The following is a 15,835-nucleotide window of genomic DNA, read 5'->3' on the forward strand; positions in this document are numbered from 1 at the left end:
AGCCTGGAAGATGCAGTATCATTTCAAACCAAGTCATCAGCACAGCCAGCATTGCCATACTCTTGCTCCTTCACTCCCCAAATCTGGAGGCTGGCCTCTCTACCCCAATGTGGCCCTGAGACCAGTCCTGCAGCCAGGTGTGCTAGGGGCCCATTTGCAAACACTGACATTGCCCTAATGCCAGCTCCACAATGCACCAGGGGCTGAGTCAGTGCTTGTTGGAAGGACAAACTGAATTAGCCCATGTGGAACACTTCAGGAGGGGTCCAGCTGCCTCCCTGGGTAACATGCAAACAGGAGGGTGGACCATCACAGGGAGCACTGGAGGGGGGGTGAAACAAGGTATCCAGAGCTCAGGTAGCCTTTACTCTGCAGGAGGTAGAAGGATGCACCACCAGCACACCCTGGGGCATAGGAGCAGGGGCTGTCCCTGCAGCAGCAAATCCCAGTCAAGCAAAATTTTGAAAACACATCTGCCCTGCTCACTTCTGAACCCCACCAGTCTTTCTCCCTGCCTCTCCCTCCAGGCAGTACACTTTATTCTGTGATCAGATGTATCTTGGGGTAAGGACCAGGACAAGAGTGAGCAAGTGCAGAGTTTACTCCCACCAAAGCACCCCTTGAGGGTCTGCAGCTGGTGACATACCAATGAAAACCCTGAGTTATACAAAGGGGAGGCATAAACAAATGCTCAAGCCTGCAGCTCTTATCAGGGTAACTGCCTCTGTACCTGTAGGAAGGGAGGCTCTTGCCCAAGCAGGACCAGCATCTCAGATCTGCTCCTGGAGGTGCCAGGGCTCAGTGTAGGAGAGCAGGGCTGGCTGCTGATCAAGGGGTCATGCAAAAGATTAATTCAAGCCACTGCACCACAGCCAAATGAGAGCACACTGCAACAGGGTGAAGGTGTTGAAGGACTGAGGAAGAGGGTTCTACAGACATAAGCATGCAGGATCCCCCACTGCCCACAAGGGAGAACCCTAAACTCTGCCAAGAGCTCCCCAAAACATGCAGGAGACTGAGCTTGGTGCACCAACTGAAGCATGCTGCTAAATAGCCTGTCAAACCTTGCCACTCATACAGCCTGAAAGCAGTGCAGTCTCCTCACCTGTGGTGCTGCACACACCCATGCCCCAGCCAGCCAGGCAGGGGAGAGCCCACCCCACATCCATACTCTGCCCCAGCAGCCACAGCCTGGCCACCCCAGGTAGGCACCAAAGGTAGCTTTGACTTTTGCCAACCCCACAGAAATATATCAGGACTGCACTTCCCAACATGTGGCCTACATAACCAACAGAAAGAAGGCTCAGGCCAGCACTGGACTTGGGCTGCAGGAAGCAAGAGCTGCTAGGGAGCACTGGGGCAGGAGGCTATCAGTCTCTCCCACTGCCAAAACACAAGTTTGGGATGAATGGTGACCCACTGGGCAGCAGGACTTGCTGTTTTCCTCCTGTTTTCCTCCCTTGGGAGAGGGGCAGCTGGCAGCAGATCTCAGCAGCATGGCTAAACTGAGCTTTTCCAATCCCAACTTAGTCTAAATAAATAAATAAATAGCAATCCAGGGCTCAGTTGTACAGACGTGAAGTGTTAAGTGTTTATTTCAGGGTTCATATCACAAACCTTTTTCAGAGACAAAGCTGATGATTGTGCCCTCTGGGGCTCCAGGGGCTGGCTAGTTCCTAACTTCTTAAGCAGGCTGAAAAGGAATACTGTACCTTTCAGTGACATCCCATTAAGCTCAACACACAGTAGCTTTATACTCTTCACCCCCCTACCTTATAAAGGAAAAGCCACTATGAAAAGGCTAAATGAATGTACACATGCTATTATTGTAAATGGAGCAGCTAAACCATGGCAGTTTGCTTTGTATGGATTTTAGTTCCCAGTAAATGCAGCACTTGAGCTCCTGAAAATCAATGGGTTTGTTCCAGCTTTAAATACATTAAACATCTCAACGTAAGACTGTATTTAATTCAAGAATCTAAACACGAGCAAACCTGTTTCGCTGTAAGCATTTCATAGAGAAATGCAAAAGGGAGTTTCTTTTTAAAAAAGAAATCATAATACAGTGATGAAATGGTTAAGAATGCAAGAATTAAAGCATTCTGTAAAGGGTATAAGAGGTCCATAAAAAAAAAAAAGGAGCAAACAGCCATACAACAGGAGACAGGGTTTTTTTGACGCATCACACCCACACCCCCCACCCCACCCCCCATCTGGTTTTGCTGGACTGCTGCTAGGTTACCGCTGCTCCCTTCTGGCCTGAGTCATCAGGGCAGTACAGGGACATAGAGGGAGCAGGTCACGACTCCTCATTGCCAGAATCATCATCATCATAACAGTCGGCATCCTCCTCGTCCTCGTCATCAATGTCGTCATCATACAAGTCGTCATAAAGCAAATCTGAACTGTTGTCATTGGAAGGCACTTTAGTTTTAATGCAGTACTCTGCCAGTGTAGTGGGGACCTTCACGCCATCCTTTTCTGCCTCAACTTTAGTAGCCAAAACCTGTTTCCTGCAGGGAGGAGGGCACAGCAGTGTGAGCAGAGTCATGTGCTGGCAGCATGGCTCAACTCCCCACCTCCCAGCCAGCCCCAGCCCTCCTGGTACCTCAGTCAGGAGAGCTGAGGTTTGGCTGAAGCACTACAAGCAGCATTAGAAACAGATTTAGTTGCCACAGCCCCAGGCTTAGGAGCACTCCAAGGGTGTTTGCAGCACACACACTCTCAGCAACATATGAAATCAGTTCTTCTACAGGATTCCACATTAGTGACATGCTAGAGCTCAGAGCAAATTTCATTACATTTGTTACAGAAGGGACAGTTAGGGATTTGCTAAGGTGACTTATTGAGGTAGGTTCAGAGATACCATCCACAGCTACCCTCTACCACCGATTACACCAACATGCTCAAGACTGCAATTCCCACAAGAATTTGGCAGCTCGTGACTCAATGGGAGGGTCTCCCTAACACATCTTGTCCACTGGCCTAAAGCAACCACCCGTTCTGTGACACCCAGCTAGTGGAGTCAATGCAGATGTGCTTGCCTGGGGCAAGACCACGACAGTAGTCCCACTGCAACATGGACTTCCCATCTGCCACTCCACAGCAACCCTGGCTCAAGTTTATGTGATCTCTCTACACCATCTGATGAACCATGAACTCCTCAAAGTACAATCAAGACTGAACAGTGCTTCTAACTAATTAAACCCAGCTTTGCAAGAGCTTGCCAAATTCTGCTGATATTCCTTCGAACTGGAGGGACAAGATTATGATTCATGAGTGCATTAAGCACAAAATTAGTAGGATGCAGTCAGTTTGAATCAACCCAAGCAATTCAAGCAGCGCTCAGAGTCAAGTGGGGACTTTGAATTGCCCTTTTTTAGACTGATCTGGCATGATGCTCTGCAAAACCCATCTGCTGCCAGTAAATCCCAGTTGAAGACAGATCAGCCCAGTCCTCCTGCTCCAGAAGTTTGCAACACTTGTGTGCTGAAAATACTAAAAGGACCACAAGTGTAGAGTTGGAATAAGACTGTAAAATTCATTTTGAAAGGAGCAACCACAGCAAGAAGCTGGTTTTGTCCTGGAAAACCAGGAGACCAGTAGTACAGCATCACATGACAAAGCTTACCTTATGATTTCAGCATATTCTTTGTCTTTTCCTTTACTGTCCCTCCATTTCCTGAACATGACTGATGCATCCACATTGGCAGGAGAGAATGTGTTGGGCTCGTTAAGCAAAGAGATCACACTCAGTAAGATAGTTCTGAAAAAAGTAACCACAACAGCAGTCAGATCTAGGACATTCACAGATTCTGGATGCCATGTTCTTTAGGTGATGCATCAGAAACATGTTTAAAGTAAAAACTTAAATTATGTATAATTAAGGATACCTAAGGATAATAGTTGATGTGAGAGCAGATATTTATGAACTTCAGATCCTGGACATCAGTGTAGGGAAGATAAGACAATACAAACCTCAAAGACCTGATCTGACAATAGACTATCATGTCCGTGCATGTGCTTGTGATAGGGCAGTAGCAGGCAAAGCTTGCATTAGACCAGAATTCAGTTTGTCGACACCACCCATGAATAGTGCAGGGTTGGAAACCTGCTTGGCTCATTACATTTGACCTCCCAGCAGAAAGCAAGGCTCTTCACCTACCCCACGTAGGCTTTGGGTCTTAGTAGTCCTCCCATTGGATGAGGCTGTACTGCCTTCCCTGCCCCACAGCATGTTAAGAGACTGGAGCTGTGGCCAGGTCTCTCCGTAGCCTGTGTGCCACTAAAGATGCTCACAGGGAGTGAAGTCGCCACATGTAGCTGTTTAACCCTAAGTAAGATCTGAACCATATACAACATGCTGGTGCCTTGCAAAAGAACCAGCCTGGTTTCAAGGGTATTCAAAGGATATTAAAAATATTCAAAATTCTCAGATACTACTGTAATTATCCTGGAGGAGAAGAAGGATATTGGAAGGAAGGAAGGGGGAAGGAAAGGAAGGAATGAAGGCAAAAAGGAAGGAGGGAAGCTGTAGGAAGATGTTCCTGTTACAGGTTGGCTCTCTGAGGAAAAAAGGCCAAAAGGTGTAATCATTAATAGTTCCTACCAAATGGCTCCCAAGGGACAAAGGTGACAATACCGAGTACACATACCAGATTAATCTCATGATCAGTGATTCTGTCATATCACAACCCAGCACTACAAAGTACAACAACATGACAAGCTTAGACCAAGCTCCATGAATAAACATCACCACAGGGAACACACAACAAGAAGAGCATTACATAGTGTACCAGTGAGCACATGCACATGAACTCCAAGAGCAAATGAGGCAACACTGTGACCAACGACTATTACAATACAATGAATGTTTGCAACAAATTTGTTTTAACATGCCCTTTTCAGATCTGTTATTATCTCAGCCCTTTGGGCCCCACATTAGGTGCCAAAAAGGACTGTCATGATTTAATCCCAGCCAGTAATTAAGTACCACACAGCTGCTCACTCACTCCCCACTTTCCCCTCCCAGTTGGGATGGGGAAGAGAATCAAAAGAATGGAAATCCCATGGGTTGAGATAAGAACAGTTTAATAACTATAATAAAGTACAATATAGTGATAATAGAAAGGAAACCAACAATAATGATAATAATAATAGGGAAAAAAAAAAGAATAAAGAAATGAAAGCTCAGATACCCCAAGTGATGCACAATACAATTGCTCACCAACTGCTGACCGATACCCAGCCCAACCCGAGCAGTGATTGGTCCTTTCTGGGTAACTCCCTCCAGTTTATATACTGGGCATGATGTGTTGTGGTATGGAATACCCCTTTGGCTAGTTTCGGTCAGGTGTCCTGTCTGCTCCCTCCCGGCTTCTTGTGCCCCTCTTCATTGGCAGAGCATGAGAGACTGAAAAGTCCTTGATCGGGATTTGACAAGACCAAAACCAGTCACACATAGTTGAACTTCATTGTGAAAACATCCTTAGCATCAAATGCAAACTGCACCGGGCTGGATGCAGACTGACTCTTTCCAGTACTGTCATGGATCTGTTTCTCCCTCAGATGAGGTTGTTTCATTCAAGTTGTTTGCATGAAGAGTAGGGATTTCAAGCCCACCTTCTGCTTTCCTACATCCCCCCCACCCCATTCTGGGGAACAGCATGCTCCTCAGTTGCCAAGCCACTTTAAGTGTTTATGGTGCTCTTGTCTCCACAGTGAGTCCCTTTACATTCCTTTATCAGCAGAGGAGAGAAGCCAGTAGATGCTCAAGCAATCAGACCTGCCAAGTACCTTTTTCTCTCCACATAGCAACAGAAGGTTCAGACATGAATTGAATCTAAACAAAACCAGACATTACAGAGTGGATCCCATACTCCCAAGGTTTTTTTTTTTGTTCCAGCTACTATCTACATTGTAGCTTCTCAGATCCACCTTTAGAGGTACTTACAGATTTGTCCTAGCACATTTTTACTCTCCAGTACAAATTAAGAGGTTTTGGCTTAGTCTATACTGACAGTAATGTATCTGGCCAGTTTCTGCAACCAGCTCAATGCACTAAAGCAGCCAAAAAAAGCCAACAAAAATAGGCATCCTCAGGAAACAAAGCAATAGTAAGACAGGGCAGCAACTATCTTCACAAGAAACAGATATACCAACATCTTGAATACTGTGCTCAGTTCTGGCCTGTGCACCTTAAAGGGCAGAGTGAGGCCTGGAGAGATTTGGAGACAGGCAACTAAAATTATCAGAGCCTCAACCCCTAAGCCATGCCACCATTTTCTCAGCTTTATGGGACACGAAGAAAAGCAGTATATTCTGCTACAAAGATCACAGCTGCATTCCTTCACATCTTGCAGGATGTTTGCCATCTTTACTTAAGCTTGTCTCATCTAGCTCCTAGTGATGGGAAAGACCATATAGACTACATTTAAAAAAAAAATTACTGAGCATGCTTAACACCATTAGAGGTAGAAGTACAGGTGCTTTCCAAGTTGAATGACATTTCCACCTCCATGTACTTCAACCACAGTCATATGTAGTAAACAGTCAATACCCAGAAGGATTTACAAAACTCAGAAGCTGAAGAGACACCCTAGGTTACACATGCAGCTCATTACAACAAGCATACTCCCCTCCCACACCTTCAGATCTGCTGCCTCCTGTCTGACACTGGAGCCTTGCAAAGACAGATGGACGCCAGCAGGACACATTTCTATTGGCACTTAGCCCAACAGGTGATGCTGGCAGCAGGCTAACAGTTAAGGACAAGGTTTATTTGCACTTGCTGATACAGCTGATGAATATTTTCTCCCCAAGTATCACCCTTAAGCCAAACATGTTCCAAGAGTAAGCACCAAAAATTGCACCATGGTAAAGAACAACAGAAATCAGAGAACTAGTGCCATGAGAAGTTTCATATCAATCTTTATGTTTGTATATAATGAAATACTAAAGATGTGTGCAATAAGTAATGTCTAAAGCTGTCTCCTAACTATGAGTGGAGGCTTGTCACCTAGTCCTAACCATATCAGATGTATTAAAAAAAAAAAAAAAAAATCAGTTTAACAGCCACCTGAGCAGAGGGACAGGTGAACAACATAGAGCTTAAAATAGTATTTTAACCCATTCCAGTGCCTCACCACCCTAACAGGAAAGAACTTCCTCCTTATATCCAATCTAAACTTCCCCTGTTTAAGTTTTAACCCGTTACCCCTTGTCCTGTCACTACAGTCCCTGACGAAGAGTCCCTCCCCAGCATCCCTATAGGCCCCCTTCAGGTACTGGAAGGCTGCTATGAGGTCTCCACACAGCCTTCTCTTTTCCAGGCTGAACAGCCCCAACTTTCTCAGCCTGTCTTCATACGGGAGGTGCTCCAGTCCCCTGATCATCCTCATGGCCCTCCTCTGGACTTGTTCCAACAGCTCCATGTCCTTCTTATGTTGAGGCCACCAGAACTGCACACAGTGCTCCAAGTGAGATCTCATGAGATCAGAGCAGAAGGGCAGGATCACCTCTTCCGACCTGCTGGTGACATTCCTTTTGATGCAGCCCAGGATACGGTTGGCTTCCTGGGCTGCGAGAGCACACTGCTGGCTCATGTTTATTTTGTCATCTAAAGCATGTTAGCTTTATGAAATGAGTGAATAAATTTCTGTGGAAAGAAATTTATTAATGGTCTATCAATAGGAAGGAAGTTTTGAAGAAAACTTTGATTTGCTAATTCAAATTTTTCACATTGAAGAATGTGCAAAGAATTACTTTAATTATAAGATAATTTAGCTTGGAAAGAAATGGTAGAGGAGAGCAAGAACCTCCTACTGGAATCAGAAAACACATGGCAGACACACAACATTTAAGTCAGCACAGACTTGCAGAAAAAGGTAAAAATGAGGAGCTGGAACAGTGACTATGGGTATAGAAGAAGCCTAAGGGTGGTTTCCCCCCCACTTAGATTGGAGAGAAAATAAATCCTGAATTAAGTGCAATAAAATCTAAGGCAGTTTGACAAAATAGGTAACTCCTCTCTTTGGTATCATATTTAAAAAAAAAATTAAAACACTAACTAGGAAGTTGGAGATAAATTTCATAGATTCATATAATGGCTTGGGTTGGAAAGGACCTTAAGATCACCCAGTTCCAACTCCCCTGCCATAGGCAGGGACGCCTCACACTAGACCATGTCACCCAAGGCTCTGTCCAACCTGGCCTTGAACACTGCCAGGGATGGAACATTAACCGCTTTTTCAGGCAGCTTGTTCCTGTGCCTCACCGGCCTTACAGTAAAGAACTTCTTCCTTAAATCTAACCTGAACTTCCCCTGTTTAAGGTTAAAACCCATTACCCCCTGTCCTATCACTACAGTCCCTAATGAAGGGTCCCTCCCCAGCATCCCTGTAGTCGCCCTTCAGATACTGGAAGGCTGCTATGATGTCTCCACACAACTTCTCCAGGCTGAACAGCCACAACTTTCTCAGCTTATCTTCATATGGGAGGTGCTCCAGCCCCCTTATCATCATAGCCCTCCTCTGGACTTGCTCCAACAGCTCCATGTCCTTCTTACGTTGAGGAGACCAGAATTGCACACAGTGCTCCAAGTGAGATCTCATGAGATCAGTGCAGAGGGGCAGGATCACCTCCTTCAACCTGCTGGTCACGCTCCTTTTGATGCGGCCCAGGATACGGTTGGCTTTCTGGGCTGCGAGTGCACACTGCTGGCTCATGTTAAGTTTCTCATCAACCAACAAACTCAAGTCCGTCTCTGCAGGGCTGCTCTGAATCACTTCTCTGCCCAACCTGTAGCTGTGCCTGGGATTGCCCCAACCCAGGTGTAGGACCTTGCACTTTGCTTTGTTAAACTTCATGAGGTTGGCATTGGCCCACCTCACAAGCATGTCAAGATCCCTCTGGATGACATGCCTTCCCTCCAGCATATCAACCGAACCACACAGGTTAGTGCCATTGGCAAACTTGCTGAGAGCACACTCAATCCCATTGTCTGTGTCTCTGACAAAGATGTTAAACAGGATCAGTCCCAACACCAACCCAAGGGACACCACTTGTTACCTGTCTCCACTTGGACATTGAGCTGTTGACCACAACTCTCTGTGTGCAGCCATCCAGCCAATTCCTTATCCACCGAGTGGTCCATCCATCAAATTGATGTCTCTCCAATTTAGAAAGAAGGATGTCATGTGGGACAGTGTCAAACGCTTTGCACAAGTCCAGGTAGACGACATCAAATGCTTTGCTCCATCCATCAGTTCTGTAGCCCCATCATAGAAGGCCACCATATTGGTCAGGCAGGATTTGGCTGTCACCAACCACCTCGTTTTTCATGTGCCTTAGCATGCTTTCCAGGAGAATCTGCTCCATGATTCTGCCAGGCACAGAGGTGAGACCGACTGGTCTGTAGTTCCCTGGGTCTTCCATTTTCCCCTTCTTGATATGCTAAAAATCTAGAAGCAATTATTTTAACCTTATTTAGATAATAAATCAGATTAAAAACTTAGAACAGGAAGTACCTTACTTCAAGGTTTTTCTACTATATCACTTACTACTCCAGCTACACAGGTCAGTTAGCTGCTACTTGACATGAGTTTTATCAGTTCTTCATTGGCAGTGTCTTGTAATGAGAATTAAATTCATCTCATGTTTCAAGAAAATTATCAGGTTAGCCTTGAATGCCTCTGGCACTTGGTGATCCTTCATTTATTTGCCAGGAAGAAAACTATGTTTTTAACTGCTCAAGATAACTTGCTTCAGGACAGGAGATATGTACTGGAAGGCAAACAATACGTAGGATTATACACAAAGTTACTCCTACTGGGTCTGAATACCCAAAAGTGTTCTTTTTCCACTAGTGGCATCTTGGAGGAGTTAGAAAAACTTATATGCAGGATAACATGGACTGGGAAAGGCTAGAACATTTTGGACAATTTGCTTTAAGAACATGAATCCCTGTGAACAGGACAGCAGTCTCCACATTGTTAGCCCAGCATTGGGGGACACAGCACTTCAAACGGCTTGGTAAGTCTACTTCCCACCCAATTCATGACTTAAAGACCCCAAATCTTAAATTCCCTTCCAAACTTTTCCTAACACAGGCCTTAGTCTTAGAGATAAGAGGTGTTTGAGATAGCTGCTGTACATCACAGATTAACACTATTACCTGACATTTTGGGTAGGGTTCCACCTCTCGGATGGCAGCTCTCCACTTTGTGGGTCATCTACAGGTGGGTGAAGAATTGAAATACATACATCTCCATTCTGCAAGACAGAAACAAAATCTGAGAGTAGCCTGGCTTGAGGGAAAGGTCTAACATCTCATAGCAGCCTTCCAATATCTGAAGGGGGTCTACAAGGATGCCAGAGAGGGACTTTTCATCAGGGACTGTAGCAATAGGACAAGAGGCAATAGGTTTCAACTTAAACAGGGGAAGTACAGGTTAGATATAAGGAAAAAGTTTACTGTGAGGGTGGTGAGGCACTGGCATAGGTTACCTGAAAAAGTGGTGAATGCTTCATCCCTGGCAGTGTTCAAGGCCAGGTTGGACAGAGCCTTGGGTGACACGGTCTAGTGTGAAGTGTCCCTGCCCATGGCAGGGGGTTTGGAACTGGGTGATCTTAAGGTCCTTTCCAACCCATTATATGAATCTATGAAATTTATCTCCAACTTCCTAGTTAGTGTTTTAATTTTTTTTGGTCCTTTCCAACCCTAATGATTCTATGATTCTATAACTCCAACACTATGTTCTGAGAAGTTTAACCTTGTTGATATGGACACCCCAAGTACCAGTAAAAATATATGCAAGAACTGAAAACATTTCTCAATTCTTCTTGGGTCTACTGTATTTATATGTTGAAAAGTGTCCCTTGGTACAAAACACTGTTTAGCAATTTGCAGACTAATCATCTCAAGTCAAGAGGTTTAAAGAATGTAGCAAAGCAAGCAAAAGTAGAAATAATGTAAAACAAAATTAGTCTCCAGATAACATGCACTGTCACAGTGATAGAAGTGAGCTTTAATCACAGGAGACCCAAAGTAGGTTTAAAAATTTTTGTTCCCAGCGATAGCTGAGTTAGCTACAGGAATTTTTTAATTGAAGTGTTTAGCACTCTACTAGTTCAGATACCAAAACAATGCTTCTCCCAGGACACAAGAAGGTCGAACAGATGGTGCAGGGCAGGCTGCTCCCCTAGGACACAGCCATTTGAAGTATCAGGTGAAAAGGCAAGAGATGCCCTCTCTGAAGGTTTCACTCAAAATCCTTTCCAGCATTGCAAGATGAAGAATATTTTGGCAGTATATGGAAACCAAACAACCACATAATCCTCGATCTCTGTTCTATTCACCAGTGTTATAGCCTTAATTTAAAGCTCCATGATGCTTACCATTTATAAACGCTAAGAAGCTGGTAAAACCAATTTCCAGCAGCAACAGCACTCTGACATGACTACTTTGTAGGAGCAAAGCAGCAGTATTCACCACAGCTGATATTCTCCGCTAAAGTTAACTCCAGAGGCTCGTGGGGTCCCAATGCCTTACCTGCAGGATAGGGTAAAGGGTGCAGATGGAGCCTGAGGCTGGCCAGCAGATGTTGGCCTCTCCAGGCCCTGCTGACTTGCTGTCTCTTGCAGCTGGCTGCTGGGATGGCTAACAAGTTCCCAGAGGCAGCCCCACACATTCAGGTGGCACAGCCTCAGCTAATGGGCAGCACTCACACTGTCCCTTGTCACCCTCATCAGGTACAGGCTGATGACAGGAACAGAGAAGAAGCTGCAGATCAGTTCTGTTCAGAACCACAGGATGTCAGTTCCCCATGCACCTGGTCTCATCTACATCCTGAGGGTTCTCCAACACTGCTCACAGGAGCCAAACCAAAGTAGCACTGCTCACAGTGATAGCATCCATCACACAGCCAGTCATTCACAGTCTAGGAGGTTCCTCGAGTGCATTGATGATAATTTCTTAATGCAAATGGTGGACGTACCAACTAGGGGAGCAGCGCTGCTAGATTTAGTACTCGCCAACAAGGAGGGTTTGGTCGAAGTGGTGACGGTCAATGGCAGCCTTGGCTGCAGTGACCATGAGATGGTGGAGTTTAGGATCCTGTGTGGGAGGAATAGAATACCTAGCAAAGCCACAGTTCTGGATTTCCGAAGGGCCAACTTTGGCCTCTTCAGTCAACTGCTAAGGGAAGTCTCATGGGAAAGTGTACTAGGCAGTAAAGGGGCTCAAGATAGTTGGTTAGCATTCAAGGACCGCTTCTTCCAAGCTCAGGATCGGAGCGTCCCAATGAGTAGGAAGTCAAGTAAGGGATCTAGGAGACCGGCGTGGTTAAACAAGGAGCTGCTGGGCAAGCTCAAGTGGAAAAGGAGAATCTATGGATTATGGAAGGAGGGGCTGGCCGCTTGGGAGGAATATAGGACAGTTGTTAGAGGATGTAGGGAGGCAATTAGGACAGCTAAGGCCTCCTTGGAACTCAATCTTGCTAGTCAGGTTAAAGACAATAGAAAGGGCTTCTTCAAATACATAGCAAATAAAACTAAAACAAGAGGCAATATAGGCCCACTGCTGAACGAAGTGGGTACCCTGGAGACAGAGGATATAAAGAAGGCAGAGGTGCTGAATGCCTTCTTTGCCTCTGTCTTTACTCCTGCAGACTCTCCCCGAGGGCCCCGGATTTCTATAGCCCCAGAAGGAGTCAGGACAAAGGAGGAGTTTGCTTTGGTAGATGAGGATTGGGTTAGGGATCAGCTATGCAAACTGGACATCTGTAAATCGATGGGTCCGGATGGAATGCACCCACGGGTGCTGAGGGAGCTGGCGGAGGTCATTGCTAGGCCACTTTCCATCATCTTTGGTAAGTCGTGGGAAATGGGCGAGGTGCCTGAGGATTGGCGGATGGCAAAGGTCACACCAATCTATAAGAAGGGCAAGAAGGAGGACCCGGGTAATTATAGACCGGTCAGCCTTACCTCCATCCCTGGAAAGATGATGGAACAACTTATTCTTGACTCCATCACTAGGCATATCAAGGATGAGGGGGTCATTAAGAACAGCCAACATGGTTTTATGAGGGGGAAGTCATGTATGACCAACCTTATAGCCTTCTATGACGAAGTGACTAGGTGGAGGGATGATGGTAGAGCGGTAGATGTGGTTTTTCTTGATTTCAGTAAGGCATTTGATACTGTCTCCCACAGCATCCTCATAGATAAGCTGAGGAAGTGTGGGCTTGACGATCAAGTAGTGAGGTGGATCGAGAACTGGTTGAAAGGAAGAAGGCAGAGAGTTGTGGTCAATGGCGCAGAATCTAGCTGGAGGTCTGTGACTAGTGGAGTTCCTCAGGGGTCGGTGCTGGGACCGGTGCTGTTTAATATTTTCATCAATGACCTGGATGAGGGAACTGAGTGCACCCTCAGCAAGTTTGCTGATGACACAAAACTGGGAGGAGTGGCTGACACACCAGAGGACTGTGCTGCCATTCAGCGAGACCTGGACAGGCTGGAGAGTTGGGCGGGGAGAAACTTGATGAAATTTAACAAGGGCAAGTGTAGAGTCTTGCATCTGGGGAAGAACAACCCCATGTACCAGTACAGGTTGGGGGGTGACCTGCTGGAAAGTAGTGAACGGGAAAGGGACCTGGGGGTCCTGGTGGATAGGAGGATGACCATGAGCCAGCAATGTGCTCTTGTGGCCAAGAAGGCAAATGGCATCTTAGGGTGCATTAGAAAGGGAGTGGTTAGTAGGTCAAGAGAGGTTCTCCTCCCCCTCTACTCAGCCTTGGTGAGGCCGCATCTGGAATATTGCGTCCAGTTCTGGGCCCCTCTGTTCAAGAAGGACAGGGAATTGCTTGAAGGAGTCCAGCGCAGAGCCACAAAGATGATTAAGGGAGTGGAACATCTCCCTTATGAGGAGAGGCTGAGGGAGCTGGGTCTCTTTAGCTTGGAGAAGAGGAGACTGAGGGGTGACCTCATCAATGTTTACAAATATGTGAAGGGTAGGTGTCAGGATGATGGAGCTAGGCTTTTTTCAGTGATATCCAGTGATAGGACAAGGGGCAATGGGTGTAAACTGGAACATAGGAAGTTCCACGTTAACATCAGGAAGAACTTCTTTACTGTAAGAGTGACAGAGCACTGGAACAGGTTGCCCAGGGGGGTTGTGGAGTCTCCTACACTGGAGATATTCAAGGCCCGCCTGGACAAGTTCCTGTGTGATGTACTGTAGGTTACCCTGCTCTTGCAGGGGGGTTGGACTAGATGATCTTTTGAGGTCCCTTCCAACCCTTGGGATTCTGTGATTCTGTGATTCTGTGATCCATGCCTTTGAGCCCAAGCCAGCGATCACAGCTACAAATAGCAACAGCTCACCTGAATGGAATTTATTTTATAACCAAATAAGATCCTGCTTCAACACTGGAGGCTTGTGATCAGTATCCAGACTTCAGTATCTCACTAACCCTGCCAGGTATGCTAATTTAGCAAGCTCTCATTGGTTTTAAGCTTTTTTTTTTTTTTTTTGGGTCAAGAACACAATGAAAAACAGCAATGTAGCACATGGAGCTGCTGAATACCCAAGCATCCACTTATAGCAAAGTTCGAGCAACGTAAGGCAATTTCCTTTTTAGGACTCCAACAGGCTTGTGCAATCTAGTATTTTTTTTTTTTTAATATCATTTTGAGGTAGAGTTAACCTTACTAATGTTAGATTATGTTCACAGCCTATTTTGATTTTATTCATAACTTCCGTGAGTTTACCCAGTTTGTCCTTTAACCATATCTCCTGGCCACAATCACTGCACTCAGGGGAATTTCCTCAAGTGATCAAGCAAGCAGCATGTGGACAAGCAGATGTTTGGCAATATGAAGATATTGGGGGAAGCAAGAATGCGAGAAGTTTCCATCTTTTAACAAAGTTACATTTGGGAATTCAAGCAGGGCACCACTATTATAGAGTCTGGACAGGGGAAGGTGTCATGGGGCCTGATGAGATCAGCACAAGGTTTTAAGGATCGCTTTCATTAATGGGAGAGTCTTTCCCCATGTACAGTTTTGAAAGATAAAAACAAGGAGGATTCATCTGCCAACAGGAAATAGCCTATATTTCTATTAGTTTTTATAAGTTCTCAGTCCTAAGTCTTGAATGCAGTTTTATCAAAACTCAGCTAGATGACCCAAGTAAACTGGAGATGGAAGGGGGACAGGGACAGCAGACACCTAACAGAAAAAAAAAACAAACCCCTCATTGCTCAGAAGTGGAACAGCCCTGACCTCTCAATTTCTTCCCGCCAGCAGGTTCTGTAAGCTGCCACTTTCTTTCGTCTTCTTTACACTAAAAGATTATTTTCCCCCTCCTCCTGACATTCTCAGCTTCATTTGGAGCTATCCCAGTGCCTCATCTTCACTGCTTAAATGTTGTTTCTGAAACAGCCTGCAAGATGCTTTAGATTCCCTCAGCTTCAAGAAATACTGCTATGAACACAAAGAGAGTGTGAGAGCTGGAGTATTTGAAGAGTAACTCCAAAATAAAGTTTTGGGTTAACTTCTCCTCCTACCTTCAGTTGTTTCTAGAGCAAATTTTTCGTCTTTCTCACCAGGGCTAGGAGAGGTCCTTTCTAAGACACATTTTGTACATACTGTTTTGGTAACCATTTCCCACTCACCTCCTGCATGAGAATTTCTGGATCCAGAATCAACATCCACAGTATGAATCTGCAGTAATCTGCAGGTCTCAAAGTTGTCTATTTATAGATCAAACTCCCATGTAACTGAAACAGAGCCTTAAAGAGAAACATCATCCTTGGCTACATGCAAGATTCAGTGC

General features: G+C 45.5%; 1 protein-coding gene across 4 annotated transcripts in view; it reads right to left on the minus strand.

Annotated features, from left to right (window-relative positions):
- Window positions 1-1,566: 1,566 nt before the first annotated feature.
- Window positions 1,567-15,835, minus strand: part of LOC136006180 (ubiquitin-conjugating enzyme E2 R2-like) — a 65,947-nt gene continuing 51,678 nt past the window's right edge. For all 4 annotated transcript variants that reach the window (XM_065664220.1, XM_065664219.1, XM_065664217.1 and 1 more), the window contains 3 exons: window positions 10,175-10,272; window positions 3,632-3,766; window positions 1,567-2,513 (listed from right to left, as the gene is read on the minus strand). In XM_065664220.1, coding sequence (XP_065520292.1) covers window positions 2,300-2,513; window positions 3,632-3,766; window positions 10,175-10,272 — 447 coding nt within the window. In that variant the 3' untranslated portion in view covers window positions 1,567-2,299. The remainder of the gene's footprint in view (window positions 2,514-3,631; window positions 3,767-10,174; window positions 10,273-15,835) is intronic.

This window comes from Lathamus discolor (assembly GCF_037157495.1).
Source record: "Lathamus discolor isolate bLatDis1 chromosome W unlocalized genomic scaffold, bLatDis1.hap1 SUPER_W_unloc_1, whole genome shotgun sequence".
Taxonomy (NCBI): domain Eukaryota; kingdom Metazoa; phylum Chordata; class Aves; order Psittaciformes; family Psittacidae; genus Lathamus; species Lathamus discolor.